This window comes from Gymnoscopelus braueri, assembly GCF_963280865.1.
Source record: "Gymnoscopelus braueri genome assembly, chromosome: 10".
NCBI classification, from domain to species: Eukaryota; Metazoa; Chordata; class Actinopteri; order Myctophiformes; family Myctophidae; genus Gymnoscopelus; species Gymnoscopelus braueri.
Genome location: NC_137611.1, coordinates 41,773,521 through 41,789,146, shown reverse-complemented (window position 1 = coordinate 41,789,146; position 15,626 = coordinate 41,773,521). Strand labels below are relative to the sequence as shown.

Here is a 15,626-nt window from a genome sequence, read left to right as displayed (position 1 = left end):
TTATTCATATGTTCCAATATTTCAATGCCAAAAATAGAAAAATCGTTTTTTTTAATTAGTAGTGTGACAATTAATCGTCAACTTAAATTTGTAATCGTGACAGCCCTAATGATAACCCACCTTACTTTTTGGGGGGTCAGCAACCCGCAGCTCTGGAGCCTCATGTGGCTCTTTAGCCCCTGCCTAGTGGCTCTTTTTTTTTTTACATCTTATTTAATTATTACCCAATTTTATAGAAGAGCACCTTGTTTACTCTAGACCTTTTCCCCCCACTTTTTTTCTATATTTCATATACATATTGGAAAGATGGGTTTGAACAACTAAATCATTCCCACCCATGTAAGTCCACTTGATGTAAATATCTTCAAATAATAAATAATGTGCAAATAAGTATTGCTTTCTATTCAGTAACAGTTGCGCTAGTCACGTTGACTTAATTTGGTTTTACACATCACAGATCAGTAGGTTCACACACATTTTGTTTTATCATAAATGATAACGGCAAAATAAATTCTTCAATTTTTCCAATTTCTTTCATGTAACCTGTAGTTCCTCTGTGTACCTCTAGGGGTACATGGAGAAACACTGCTGTCATATCATCACTGTCGGATGGAAACCTTGTATGTCCAAATCCGTTACTTGGGGGAAAAATAACCTGTGTTCCAATGGATACAATGTAGTTATTATTTAGTCACAAGCTCTTGTTAATACTTTACATTTGTTCAATATTTTAAAAGAGGTTTAAAAGTTTAAAAACCTTCTTTAAAATAAAGAGGTTTCTGTCCGACAGAAACGATATAGAATTGTCAGCTGATGTTTTAGTTTCTCAGCCTATGGCAGGTGGAATGATGATTGTGTGTTCCATTTTAAATCATTGTTTTGCGTAAACGGCACTGAAATGAAAAGGCCATGCTTTTGAATAAAATATCTCATAAAAACCAAGCAAGTTTATGTTTGATGATTTGATTTGATTTATTGATATGCACAACAGGAATCATGTACATATAGTATACTACTTCTTTCCTAGGAAAGATGACAGAATATTGTTGTGCCGGTGAGGTAAAACCCTGGGAGGGCTTATGAGAGAACCTCACCGTTTACATTATGCAGCCTACAATTAGAATGTATTAGTGTCTAAAAACAAAAACAAAAAATGTATAGCTGCAAGCAGTGATAAACAGGGCCAAGGAATGAAAGGCAAAAAGCAATATGCAATAATAGCACAATAACACATAGAAACAGAATAGATTGAACTTGAGACAGAGCAGCCCATGTAATTAACAAATGAGCATTCTGAACAGCTGAGCAGAGTGCTGAGGGATTGTGGATATTGCAATGTATCTCTGTATTGTGTTGCTTATAATGCAGATTCCAAACTCGTGTCACAAATTCTGTTATCGTGACAAAAGTTTGCAATTTATTTTATTTCATCTTTCTAGACAACACAGATGGATTTTCTAATTAGGCTTATACATGTTGTCACCATGGTGACAACCATGTACGTACTGTAAGGTTGCAAGGTTGTAGGGTTGTTTTCAGAGGTCAATATTCGAGGTCAGGATGCTGTTTATGATAATTATAATAATCAAATTATTCCAACAGGGGAATCTACTTCTCAGCTCGACACAGCTGAGGTGGTCATATATAGCACGCAGGGGTTCACTCATGGACACCTCAACCCATAGCCATAGGCAGGAATCGAACTTTTAACCTTCGGACTCACAGGTTGCCACACTACCAATTGAGCTATAGGTTTTGTCCAGCCTTGTGGTGTCTGTTGAAGATGATAAACTCTTGCCTTCTGTCATGAACCAAGCCCCTGTTTCACTAACACTAAGATCACTTGCTCACAAACCATTTAAAAAATAAATCCCCACCATGTTTCTGTCGACATAGGTCCAAAGTACATGCGTAGAAAGTTTCGTGCAGATTGCTCAAAAATCCCAGGAGGAGTTAGATTTGAACTGCTTTTCATATCATTCAAAATGGTGGGAGATCTAAAGTTCAGAGGTCAAAAGTCAGACCACAAAAGTTGTTAAGCGTGAGGAGGTGCATGTGTGTATCGTGTCTGTAGGTCAAACAGGGCATGAGTTTATTGTACCTGTTCAAAGTTGGCATTTTTCAATTGATTGCTATAGCGCCACCCTTTGGCCAATGGTTGTGAGTTTCGTGTCTTCACCATTTTCCATGACCCTCTACCATATTGCCGAATTTCGTGAAAAGTGAATGCACGGTTAGGCCGTGACAGAAAAAACGGCGGAAGAATAATGAAAGTGTAGAGATGCAATAAGGGTCCACGGCCCTTTGGCCTTGGCCCCTTAATAACACCACTGATATTGTTTTTGTAAATCATGATCAAAGATAAATGCTGATCCTTGAGATAGGCCTACTGTAGGGTGTTTGATTGATAGCTATATGGAATAGCTATATAGCTATATGGAACACCTGCCTTAGGATAATTCCAGTTTAGAGGCACATATCACAGGCTGTCAGTGGTGTTAAGTAACTAAATACATTAACTGTGCTTAAGTTTCAGTACTTTTACTTCTACTTCATTACATCTCAGTGGCAAATATTACACTTTTTACTCCACTACAATTATTTGAAAACTTTAGCTAGTTATTTTTATTACTATTACAAAACATACATTACCCACTTCAGCCCTACATACATGTCGGCCATGAAAATAGCGATCTACAAGGTCACAAGCTCACAATGCGTCGCAATGCGACGCATTGTGAGCTTGTAGATCTGCTATTTTCAATATATTTTTTATACATTTGAAAACTTGCGAAATGGGACATTCTGCATAATGAGTGTTTTCTACTTTTGGTATTTTAAGTCTTGGACATGTGCATAAACCTTACATTATTGTCCTTTCTAAGACAAAGGCCAAACTACTACAATATTCTGGTAGCCAGGCTGTGAGGACAACTTGCCATGTGTGCACCCAAGTGGTCATGTATTATTTGAATGTTTCCTCATTGTCCAATCATTTGTGGATTCAAATAAAGAGTATAACAATGCACGCACACGCACGCACGCACGCACGCACGCACACACACACACACACAGTAAGGCAGGCCTGCGACCCCACTCACGCACTATCATTATATGGCACCATTTCTGTCTACCCCGTCTGTGTCTCAGAGGAGGGCTGTGGACAGTTCAGAAACCTGCCTACCAGTGACATCATTGATGTGGAAACTGCAGGCTTTCTATTCCTGTTAGCTATAATGGAAGCCATTGTTCTCACGTTAATAGCAATAAGAATACAATTTTCCTCATGTTTAAAAAAAAATAAACCTGCCTAACAATGATGTCACTGGTAGGCGGGTTTCTGAAGTGTCCACAGCCCACGAGCCCATGAGACACGGACGGAGTAGAAACAAATTGTACCATTTTATCATGAGCATTAGTGAGGACCAATTATATGAAGATAGGTTTAACATGGGTGAAGTCGTCCTTTAACCTTAAGTGGGTAAGGGACCACGCTCCCCCTACCTCTCTGACCTCCCACACCGCTAGGGCCCCTCCCACTCCCTCAGGTCTGGTGATGCCAACCTCCTGGATGTCCCCAAGACAAAACGACAAACTTGGGGTGACAGGTCTTTCTCAGTTGCAGCCCCTTCCCTTTGGAACTCACTCCCAGCTCACATCAAAGCTGCTCCCACCCTTGCCATGTTTAAAACCAGCCTCAAAACCAACCTTATTAGGAATACCTCAGACTTATATAGTGCCTTTCCGAATACTACTGCGTTCCACAGATATGGGGCAGCAATAAAGGGCCCTATCACCCCAGATTCAGCGCTTTGTGCTGCCTGGCCAGGGTGCTGCTGAAAATGCTGCGCGGAGGACCACTGCTGGGGATTCTAGAGAGAGCAGGTATAACCTATGTTTTGGTCTTTTTAAGGGGACTTAGGCAAGAACCAACAAAAAAGGTAGATGTATAAGTGTCAGAGGGGTGAATCTTTGGAACGGCTTAAAAAAGTGTATTTCAATTAATACATTTAAAAGAATGCATAAATCTAGAATAGATAAATATAGATAGAGCATTAATGTGAATTATTAATACTGGAAGGAATATCATCTTTGTAATGATATCCTATTAATTATATATTAATTATATATTAATTATGATAAAGTAACGCTAGGATAGGCAAAATAAGCCATTGGCTTAAGCCTACACCTTTTTTTGGTCTAATCCATATGATATATGATGGATATATTGAATTTTCCTTTTATGACCAAAATAAAGTACTAGACACTGGGGGGGGGTGAGGATGGAGCTGTCGATGAGTGAGAAATACTTGCCGGAGCAGGTGAGGAAGTTGGGGCTGATGATATGTTTCACATCTGTGAGGCAGGTGGTGAGGGTGGAATGAGTGGCTTCATTGATGGTCTTGGTGGAGAGAGGTAGAGTCATGTATCATCTGTTGGGCAGTGAAACTGGAAGCCAGAGAGGAGTGTCTTTGGTGACTTTTAGTTGAGCATTTTCTGTGCTGTGTTTGTAAAAGGCGCAGTTGTCACATGTAAATACTCTGAATCCAGTGAACAGATACAGGACAGCCATATTGTTCATCCAAGGTAATATTACACATGTGAAAAGTTGAGAATGCAATATCTACCCTGTGTCCCCCAGGACTAATCTTACAAATCGCAGGACCAAAGGTTTATATACAGGCTGCCAGTAGACCAAAGTAGCACCTTCATGCATGTATTTTTGAAATATTGTCTACATTGTGCGTGCGTAATAATGTCCATGTCCACTACAGTCAGAAATAGGCATGAAAGGTTTCAGGACGAGCTGTGCTGAAATGCGGCTCTCAGAGACATGGGTTATTGCTATAGATTGTCATGGGGTTATTCAAGGTTATATTTGAACTTTGAGAAGCAGGCTTTTGATAGATTTGTCCTTGCCGAAGTTCATTTTGCGCCAAGCAGCCATCAGGACACAGAAATCACAATACATAATACATAGACGGATCACAGAGTGACAATACTACGCAACACCTCTCTTCCAGATAGGAAGATGGAATAGGCTACCTACCAGTCATAGTTCGAGAGAGGCATCACATACCACAACTTTGCAGGTAGAGTGCCTTTGGAAAGTTGAACCACATTTACCCAGAAGTCACCATCTGTTTTCCTGTGTGGCATGTGAGGTCATACCGTTTAAATACTGTCCGTGCAGAGCTGACACTGTGTGTGACTGTGTGTGTCTGTCTGTGTCTGTGTCTATCTGTGTCTCTGTGTTTGTGTGTGTGTGTGTGTGTGTGTGTGTCTGTGTGTGCAATCAAATAAGCCAAAGGCTTCAGTTCTTAACAGTGACCATAAATGGAGAGACTTCACAAAAAACCACACAGTGAGGCAAGAAGTCCAAAATCAATGTTATTTTATTCAACCTAATAATAATAAAAGCAGAGCAGTGGAATGGGGCAGCGGCGTAGGAGGGGAATGCATCAATCCAATGTCCAATGAGGGAGGGGGGTCTTTCAAAACAAGAGTCATTAAATGCCTTAGGTTCCAGTATCTAAAATCCAATGACAGCAGATTAAAGTGTCTTGTGCATCTACTTCCCTTTCCAATGGGGGTGGGGGTCCAGTTGGTCTCTTGAGTCCAGGTCCTTCCTCCTCTGTCCTTGTGTAGGTCTGTTCTTTTCTGTGTCCAGGGCAAAACTGCCTCACTCTCCAACAGTGGCCATTAAATAGGGAGAGCCTTCCAGCCCAGCACCAATAGCAGCCTGCAATAGAGCTCATGCCCTGCACCTGTTCAACTCACTTGTCCAATTGGAGTCCTCAATGCTGAACTGCCACTATAGACTGGCTTCAAAAGCACTGCAACTCAAAATGAAAGAAAAGCATGCATGCACACAAAATCAAAATGAATCAACAGCCAGCTATAATACAAATGTGGTGGAAAACGTGCTCAAATTAATTAAGTAAAAGTACCAATACTGCAATATAGAAATTCTCTGCTACAAGTAAAAGTCCAGAATTCAAAATGTACTTGAGTAAAAGTACACAAGTATTGGCATCAAAATGTACTTCAAGTACCAAAAGTAAAAGTACTAAAATGTTTGAAAATAGCAGATCTACAAGCTCACAACGCTTCAAATAGCCTAAGTATAAAATAGGGCTAAAGTGGTTAATGCATGTTTCATAATATCATAATTTATATCTGAAAAGTAACTAAAGTTTTCAAATAATTGTAGTGGAGTAAAAGTACAATATTTGCCTCCGAGATGTAGTGGAGTAGAAGTAAAAGTATTGGAAATTGCAAATACTCAAGTAAAGTACAAACACCTCAAAATTGTACTTAAGTACAGTACTTAAGTAAATGTACTTAGTTACTTTCCACCACTGCAAATGAATAAGCAGTCTGTCCGCCCCGGGCGCCTTAGTGCAGGAACCGTTCAGAGGGTCTCCCAAAGTTCTCCCGTCTGGATCTAGGGCCCTCCTCGTCCTCCCCTGGGACAGGCTGGTTAGAGGTGGTCGTTTTGTTTTGTTTGCTGTTTGGGGCGATTTTATACGCACTTTTGAATCAGCACTTTATACATTGCCCTGCCCGATCAGGATGGATCCCTCCTCTAAAGCCGAAGACTTCTACACATTGGCCGAGGAAAAGTTTGATTTTGATGTTTCACTGTCACCTGCAAGTTCCAGAGAAGATGAAGGTAAGGATGAAGTAATTGTGGGTCCACTCACAGGGAAGGAAAAGGTTATCTGTGTCGGGCTGGAAGATCTGGCCAGGGACACTGTCAGCAGTGGGCCTTCTGTGGGTGAGGAGCAGATGTGGAGTCCTCTCCCTGGAGATGACTTTGACCGAATGTGCAGTGAAGCCCAGACACTAGCTACTTAGTTAAAGAAGGACCAGCAGCCACAAACTGGACAGACAGACGGTACTGTGCGTGCTGAGAGGCAATGCAATATGACAGACGACTTTGTACAATTGGTCCCGCACGTGCAGGTCAGCCAGGCGGCGGTCCAGTGGCTCTCTACTCAGCAGCCGTTGACCCAACTCCCTTGGACGGAGTATATAGGCCCGGATGGACTCCTCTGGTCTCTGCCTGCAATCATAAAACATAGCACGTAAGGCACCAACAGAAATGTTGTCCCCATAGAGCTCCTTCAATTGCCGAAAGATTTTACCTGGGGTTTCCCGTTCTGCTTGCTCCAAGACAAAGATTTATCTCCGCGGCTCCCCTTCTAGTGCACTTAGAAGAAAGTTGTTCTTCAGACCACCTCTGCGCACGAAGCATTGCACCCATTTTACTCTCCCAGTCTTCATAGAGCACATTTGTTAAAAGCCATTAAAACTGTAAGATGCAGAGTCATTAAATGCCATAGGTTCCAGTATCTAAAATCCAATTACAGCAATTAATGGGGGTGGGGGTCCAGTTGGTTTCTGTTTGAGTCCAGGTCCTTCTTCCTCTGTCCTTTTGTAGGTCTGTGCTTTTCCGTGTCCAGGGCAAAACTGCCTCATTTCACAACAGTGGCTTTTAAATAGGGAGAGCCTTCCAGCCCAGCACCAATAGCAGCCTGCAATAGAGTAATTAGCTCATTCCCTGCACCTGTTCAACTCACTTGTCCAATTGGAGTCCTCAATGCTGAACTGCTGACAATGCCACTAAAGACTGGCTTCCAAAGCACTGCAACTCAAAATGAAATAATAAAGAAAAGCATGCATGCACACAAAATCAAACGGAATCAACACAAAGCCAACCATAATACAAATGAATAAGCAGTCTGTCATGACACTCTCACACACCCGTTACAGTTTCAGTGCACATTACCTGTCAGCATGACAGGTAATGTGCACTGAGTGTGTGTGTGTGTGTGTGTGTGTGTGTGTGTGTGTGTGTGTGTGTGTGTGTGTGTGTGTGTGTGTGTGTGTGTGTGTGTGTGCACACATGTATGAGAGAAAAAGCGAGCAAGAGAGAGAATGAGAGAGAGTGACACATCTTTGTGTGCATACATGTGTGCCTGCACAGTACTGTATTGTGTGCATTGTGTTTATGTGCATACATGTAAATGCAGGCATGTATGTGCCTGCATGTGAGTATATGTACCTTTGTATTAAAGTATGTTGATGATCTGTGCATGCATATGCCAACTATACAGTATATGTTCACGTTTTAGGAGGGTAGGTGTTGCATAATCTACCATAGGCATCATTATTCTTTAAATATATTTGTTAGGTTAGTTGCAAACTACTTGCATTATTAGTATTCTTTACAAGAGTTAAATGAAGTCTACAGTTTGTTATTACTTATAACTGTATTATTCAATGTCAAACTTTACTGTAATTTATGTGTATTTAATTGGCCAGTGCCGTCAATGTGGAGCTTGTGGAGCAATAGTTTTGTGACCGCAATCACAGTTTGCAATTTAATTGCCAAAGTTTGAAGCTGAATAGGTCAGCTGACATGTGATTGTGTAGACATACTTAGCAATGTTCGACTTTGTTGCTTCCTGCACTGTATTGTTGTTTTAAGAAAGGAGGGTTGTTTGTTATTTCTGGCCACAGTGAAGTTTACTCTACAGTACAGACCTACTTTTCCCTCGACCTGGACAGATTTATTTAAGAATGGAGCTAGTCAAAAACCTCATCCACATGAAATGACAAGGAGAAGGTTTGTTTTGATTGTGCCATGACTCTCTGTCTGTCTTCTGCATCCTATATTCACCCCACCTCTGCATCTTCTCCTTGGCCCGGCCTGTCCTGTTGGCATGGCTGCAGATGGTCAGCAACATAAGGGAGATCCCCAGGGACACCAAGACCGGTGTGTGTGTGTGTGTGTGTGTGTGTGTGTGTGTGTGTGTGTGTGTGTGTGTGTGTGTGTGTGTGTGTGTGTGTGTGTGTGTGTGTGTGTGTGTGTGTGTGTGTGTGTGTGTGTGTGTGTAGTGTGTAGGGGGCTAAATGTGGCTAGGCCAAGACAGCTATTTAGCACAAAATTAGCCTGGGATGAATGCGTAACACAATCGCATGCTGTTAAGTGTTAATGCAATGAAAGATGCTTTTATGTGTCTGCTGGTAGTCTTCAACGTTAGCCCAGCTGCTGCTTCAGTTCCTTGGGTCACTGTCATAATGAGAATGAGGCCATTATTCCAGAGTGACCCGATTTTATGGCTTCTTGCGATCCAACCCTCGGTTACCCTCCCACCCCCCCACACACACACTTAAACTAGACACTGGAGTTCTCTTAACTGCCCTGAACCCATGGGTAAATCATGTCAAAGTGGACCTATAGATGCATTTTGTTACTCCCCGTCTCACTGTTTCTGCCCGTGTGCCTGTCTTTCAATCAGGAAGAAGCCATCATGGAATGACATGACGATGGGGATTAGATGAACATCAAACCCTGATTTGAGTGTTTTGCTTGTTGGGGCTGGAGGTGCCATGTCCCAACCACCGCCAGCCGATCCAGTTAAAATTATTAGTCTTAACCACTAAAACTTTCAAGTGGACCTTAATCCAGAAAAGGTTTGGAACCGCTCCTATAGTGGCATTCTATAGGCCAGGGGTCTTCAACGTTTTTCAGGCCAAGGACCCTCTAGCTGAGAGAGGGATGAAGCAGGGACCCCCTCTATATACAAAAATAGCAGATCTACAAGCTCACAACGCCTCGCGCTGCGAGGCGTTGTGAGCTTGTAGATCTGCTATTTTTGACAAAAGTTCTCCTCAGAAAAGGTATGCTAGGGTTCAAGTGGTTAATGTAAAAAAAGATTTGTCGGCCCTCCTGTAGTAACTCTGAGGACCCCCTAGGGGTCCCGGACCCCCTGTTGAAGACCCCTGCTATAGGCTTATGCACTGGAAATGTTGCATTTATTGCAGATGACTCGATTGCACATATTTCTTGTTTCGCGTCTCCATGACCAAAAGTGTTTGCATTGTGTTGAAAGCTCAAAGCTCTGTTTTGTGCATTATGACAGCTGGCTGGTGGGGTTGTGGTTGGTGGTCGGAGAGCACTCCAGCTGTGTTAATGGCTAAAATAGCCTGCCAGCTGTATGGTGGCAGACTGGCAGTGCATGGCGTAGCAAACTCCATCTAACCCACACACAGCCACGTTAACCACACACACACACACACACACACACACACACACACACACACACACACACACACACACACACACACACACACACACACACACACACACACTTACACTTTCAATCATATGCTTGGAACTCAAGTGTTCCTCATCTCACTCCCATTGATCGCCACTGAAAAATGGACAGAGTTAAAGCTATAACAGTAACTTTTATGTCCCTACTAGTGATGAGCGGGTCGACCCGTAAACCGCGGGACCCGCGGGTCAACCCGCGGCGCGGGTAGGTCGAGTCAGGATTTCAGAGAAAATTATGCGGGCTGAGGGTGAGCGGGTCAGCCGCTCTCCAAAAAAAAAAAAAAAAAAACCCTATTTTGACCAACATGCTTGTTTATTCAGCCCATGACAATGTTGTGCTACTGTAGACATTTAAAGGACTTTGGGTACTTAAAAGAGCGCTATATAATATATATATATATTCCCACCGCGGGTCGCGGGGCGGGTTGAGCCATAGATTTATATATGGGTTCGCGGGGCGGGTTGAGGCGGGTCGCGTTCCGTCGCGGGTTGGGGCGGGGCGGGTCATGAAAAAACCCGACCCGCACATCACTAGCCCTACTCTGGATCAGAACCCGGATCTCCCACATTAGACTGAATTTCTACTTAGTCAAGTCGCTTGGCTTCAGGCAGTACTACTTCTCAACCATGTAGTGTCCTTCCCCTTATTACACTTATTTGAATACACATTTTTGAGGACTTTTCTTGAAAGAAATACCTTAAAATGAAATATATCACATAGCATAATTTGCCTATTTTATGTTCTTAGGCTTTGCCTTCTTTATGAAAACTAAACTTTAAAGAGAACATTTTAAACATATTTTAAAAAATGTCTTTACATGTCTTTGTCTTTGTCTTTACTTTCTCTTTTATTGTTTTAAAGTGAGTAGCAGTTATACCTACTTTTTGGGGCAGGCTAGAAGAAAGGCCTTTAATTGAAATGAAGCAGGTGCAATTGTATACCCTAGGCTTTTCAGCAGCTAATGTGTACAACTGACATAGAATCAGAAAAGCAGCATATCACCATAGGAGTGTGAGTATGGACGCCTTTGTCTATAGAAAAGAAAACACTTATATGCACAGGGTCAATCATCACACGCAGTTATCTCACATGCAGACAAGCATGCACGTACAGTAGGCCACACATACAGTACACTCACACAGGTGAGGTGAGCAAAGACAGACACACACATAGCATTGGTACACCACGATTCTCTAAATCTGTGCAACTATGGTCTACTCTACACTGTAGAGTCTACAGTACATGGCACTGTAACCGGTACAGTGTGCACCTGAGAACTCTGGGCACCATTTTCATATTCATTTGTTTTATAGCCTATTTTATTTCACATTTACATTTATTTTATAGCATAAATGGGGAGGGGCGGCAAATACATATAATCATTTTTAATGACCTGTATGAAAGGCCTATATGTTTTTTTATATTTTTTATTTTTTACAAATGCTACAAATAATAATAATAATAATAATAATAATAATAATAATAATAATAATAATAATAATAATAATGTATCGTGCATTTAGGCTACTTCATATAATTTCTGACCATTTTCCAAAGTATACAATTATTCATTCTTTATTTTGTGGGGGAAAAAATAGCTAAATTTAACATTGAGATGCCCACAACGTTTACCCAGCTTGTCCACGGGGGGGAGACAGTTCCCGCTCTCCGTCCGTGGCCCCGTGCATTCATGAGCTCAGCAGCAACAGACTGGACTAGTAGGGATTTGGGAAGCGACGCGACCGACTGAAGACGAAGGGACGAGAGAGAGAGAGAGAGGAAAACAGGTGGTCTGGAAACACACACACACAACAATGTCGTCCCGCCGGGAAAAGCAGCGGAAAGGTCTTTAGCTCTGCCTCTCTCTAAAGGACAACAACAAAGGAATACGAGAGGAATAAAACCAAAGAGAGGACTAAATTCATGCTCCCGCCGTGGTGGTGGTGGTTGTCCTTCCAGGGGGAAAAGCGCTCTTTCTCGGCTTTTACTCCAACAAGCCGCTGATATCGGGAGAGTCACAGCCATGAAAGTGACGGTGTGCTTCGGCAGGACGCGGGTGGTCGTGCCGTGCGGGGACGGGAACATTAAGGTCCACTCGCTCATACAGCAGGCTGTCATGAGGTACAAGAAAGCCATCGCGAAGGTGAGTGTTTGTTGTCACTTTATGTACAGTGTCCAAGAGAGAGGAGAAGGAACGGCGGCGGCTTTTGTTCCCCGTCGTTTCTCGACCGACGGCTGCGGCGCTGCTGCTGCTGAGTGGGAACAATGTTGCCGACAGTGTGCAATATGGCGCAAAGTTGAAACAAACGCCAAGAAGATAGAGAGAGATGCATTTCTCTGTTCAACATTCAACCCCTCTGAACGCTAAAGAGCAGACTGGTTGCTGTGCGTGTTGCTTTTTTATTTTAAAGCGAACCCGCACCGCCATTGTGGTTGTTGTGTGTTTGTAAACCCCGCAAAACTTCCTCTGGGAGACTTCAAAGTAGGTTAGACTCCACTGCAGCAGGAGATATGACTAAAATGAGTGGGTTTTTAAAGAGCCAGTCTGCGTGTCTGCATGTGTAAACGGCAACAACAGTGGGGGGGAACATTAGTTCAAGTGATGATGGTGGCCCATGGCTGGAAGTTGAATCTGCGATTAGCCGACTAGCCTCAGATAGCCATCAGGCTGAATACCAAAACGCTCGCCCCAAAACACTGTCGCCCTCGTGGCAAATCCAGCGACCTCGGAGCGGTCGGCACCTGGTATTAAACTATGCCTAAAAACCTAACCTTATTCCTAAACTTAACCTCAGTAAACTATGCATAAACCTAACCTTATTCCTAAACGTAACCTCTGTAAACTATATGCCTAAACCTAGCTTTATTCCTACATTTAACCTCAGCAAAACTATGCATAGACCTAACCTTATTCCTAAACGTAACCTCAGTAAACTATGCATAAACCTAACCTTATTCCTAAACTTAACCTTAGTAAAACTATGCCTAAACCTATATAACCTTATTCCTAAACGTAAACTATGCATAAACCTAACCTTATTCCTAAACTTAATCTCAGTAAAACTATGCCAAAACCTAACCTTATTCATAAACTTAACCTCAGTAAACAATACATAAACCCAACCTTATTCCTAAACGTAACCTCAGTAAAACAAATAAGAATACAAGAACCGCTGGGGGCGAACGTGTTTTGGGGCGAGCGTTCCGATTACCATCAGGCTGGCCAAAGTAGATCTGCAGGAAATCTAGGAGTTTAAAAAAAAAGTGTGGGTTGGATCCTGTTGTGACAAGAAGAGTGTGTTAGCGATAGGAAGATCATTTAATCTTAACGATCATCCTCAGTTTGTGACACATTCTGCAAGGCCCTTTTCCATTAAGCAACTGCAGAGTTTCTCTTTGTTGTAGTTATAATTAGGTTATTATCATCGCTAAAGGGAGTTGGCTAAAAGGTTGTAGCATGAGAGGCTATAATAATCTATCAAGGAATCGATAAGAACCTGGGTTAACAGTGGAGCGTTCAAATGAATCGCCGAAGGAGAATGTATTTGCAGCGTGTCGGACATTTGTGGACAGTTATCCCTGGTACGCAGCGTTAAAGTAGTTAGTAGATGAAGAAGCTAGTAGCTACTACATTATTATCACTCCTTGAGTCGGCAAGAGGCCCTGGAGGATAGAGAGGGAAACTGCAACAGCACGCTCCAGCTGATCGCTGGGCTGCAGCCAGTCAGTGAGGAGAGAGCTGTCATCCCACTACTAATATTAAACATAAACAGGCGACGCTTAAAATAGCTAAAAGATGATGTCAAGGAAATAAAAGTTGTCATATGCGTAACTTGATGGCAACTGTATCATTGGTATCTAGGGAGATGGGATGGGGAGCACTTAAGGACACCCAGTTTGTGTGGTGCTGGGGCTACGATAGAAAGTTCAAAGGTGATTTAAAAACAACTAGAAATACAAAATATGAATATCTGCAAAATAATTTAAACTTATTTTAGAGTTACGACATACTGTATTTCGAATCAGATATCACTGAATAAGAATCTACATAGCATCATATAATATTTAGTATTAATCCTAACTTGCAATTAAAAAGTCTTGCTATTATTGATAATAGCATGAACTTAAAGCTTGATACATACATGATACATCAGACCCAGTCACAACAACACAAACTGATTTGTTGTCCACATTAAAGAAACCATACATGCATCGTCCCCTCTTGCTCCCAGATAATATTCCACAACACAACACGTTATTTATTGATCCAGTAATTGACCACACTGTTGTGTTTTGGGGTGTAGACACGTGCATATGTTTTAAGTGCCAACGTAGGCTGGCTTCATGAATAAATTAATGCACTGCTCTTGCTCTGCAATGTCAACTTCCAGGCAGCTCCTTTTGTTTTAATCATTGTAACATACTGTAGTGTGTGGAAGACACAAGCACGATGAGCGCATGTCACGTTTGAATTATTCAGCGAGAGCTGATAGGGGAGTGCTGAGCGAGAACCCCCTAGGCCAGGTGAAGTTGAGACATCACTTGTAGGCCTGTCGCAATTATTACATAATCGCCTGATCACAATTGTTTGAGATAATCACAATTATTTTTGCATGCATAATTGTCATAATTGTTTCCGTGTTGAAAAATGTGCATACTGTAGTTTCTCAAATGTGCAGCTTTCTTTAAAAAATAGTTATTAAATATGTCAGTCATAATCTGCCTGTGCAAGGTTTGTTTACAAAGCCTAAAAGGCAAACGCAAATGTAATTCTTTATTCATATGTTCCAATGTTAAATGCCATGTTCTTCCTTCAGATATTATTTATGTCTGTGGGAAGTTTAAACTATTCTTAGGAAAACGTCAGTGACGCAATATCTGCAGTAGCAGCTGCAGTTGTTTCATCTAGGGTCGGGAATGTGCTTGCTGGAATTTATTCTGCAAAAACTGTCTCCTTTTCCCGCCTTAGAGATTGTGTGTTGGTCTACTCTAGGACAGGTCATGCCGTTTGACCCTACTACTAACGCTACTATAGAGCAACAAAGCTTTTCTCCCTACCATTCACTTTTCAGACAGATGCTGTTGAGCAGAGCAACCATGCCATGCTGAATGTTGTGTGGTTTTTAAATAATATATATTCCTCTGTGTTGTGTGTGCACAGCCACTGTTGGTGCATTGAATGCACCCTCTCCCAGGCCCTGTGTCATGCTTGTATTTCATAATATGCTTCACTAGCGCTAGGCTATAGAGGCAAACTGCACTCTAAGCAAAACGGCACAAGTTTTATCTTGAGAATATACGGAAAATAACATTTGTGGGATCGTCATTTGCGCTGGCTGTACATTTTGTCTATGGAAATAAGCACATCTGCAACAATTGTGTATCAGGCATGAAAAATTTATAAAACAAAGCTCCCAATGAACAGTTTCCAACTGAAACCCCCCCTTGCTATTCCATTCCTATCACCCAGTGCGTGTCGGTCTTCATGTCAAGCGA

The 15,626-nt window shown here is 42.0% G+C and overlaps 1 protein-coding gene and 1 long non-coding RNA gene across 4 annotated transcripts in view; one reads left to right on the top strand and one right to left on the bottom strand.

Moving 5' to 3' along the window:
- Positions 1 to 15,626, bottom strand: part of LOC308093851 — a 352,863-nt gene that overhangs the window by 148,981 nt on the left and 188,256 nt on the right. The gene's annotated exons all lie outside the window — the stretch shown is intronic.
- Positions 11,899 to 15,626, top strand: part of LOC308093845 (partitioning defective 3 homolog) — a 318,000-nt gene continuing 314,272 nt past the window's right edge. For all 3 annotated transcript variants that reach the window (XM_080440218.1, XM_080440219.1, XM_080440217.1), the window contains exon 1: positions 11,899 to 12,273. In XM_080440218.1, coding sequence (XP_080296344.1) covers positions 12,154 to 12,273 — 120 coding nt within the window. In that variant the 5' untranslated portion in view covers positions 11,899 to 12,153. The remainder of the gene's footprint in view (positions 12,274 to 15,626) is intronic.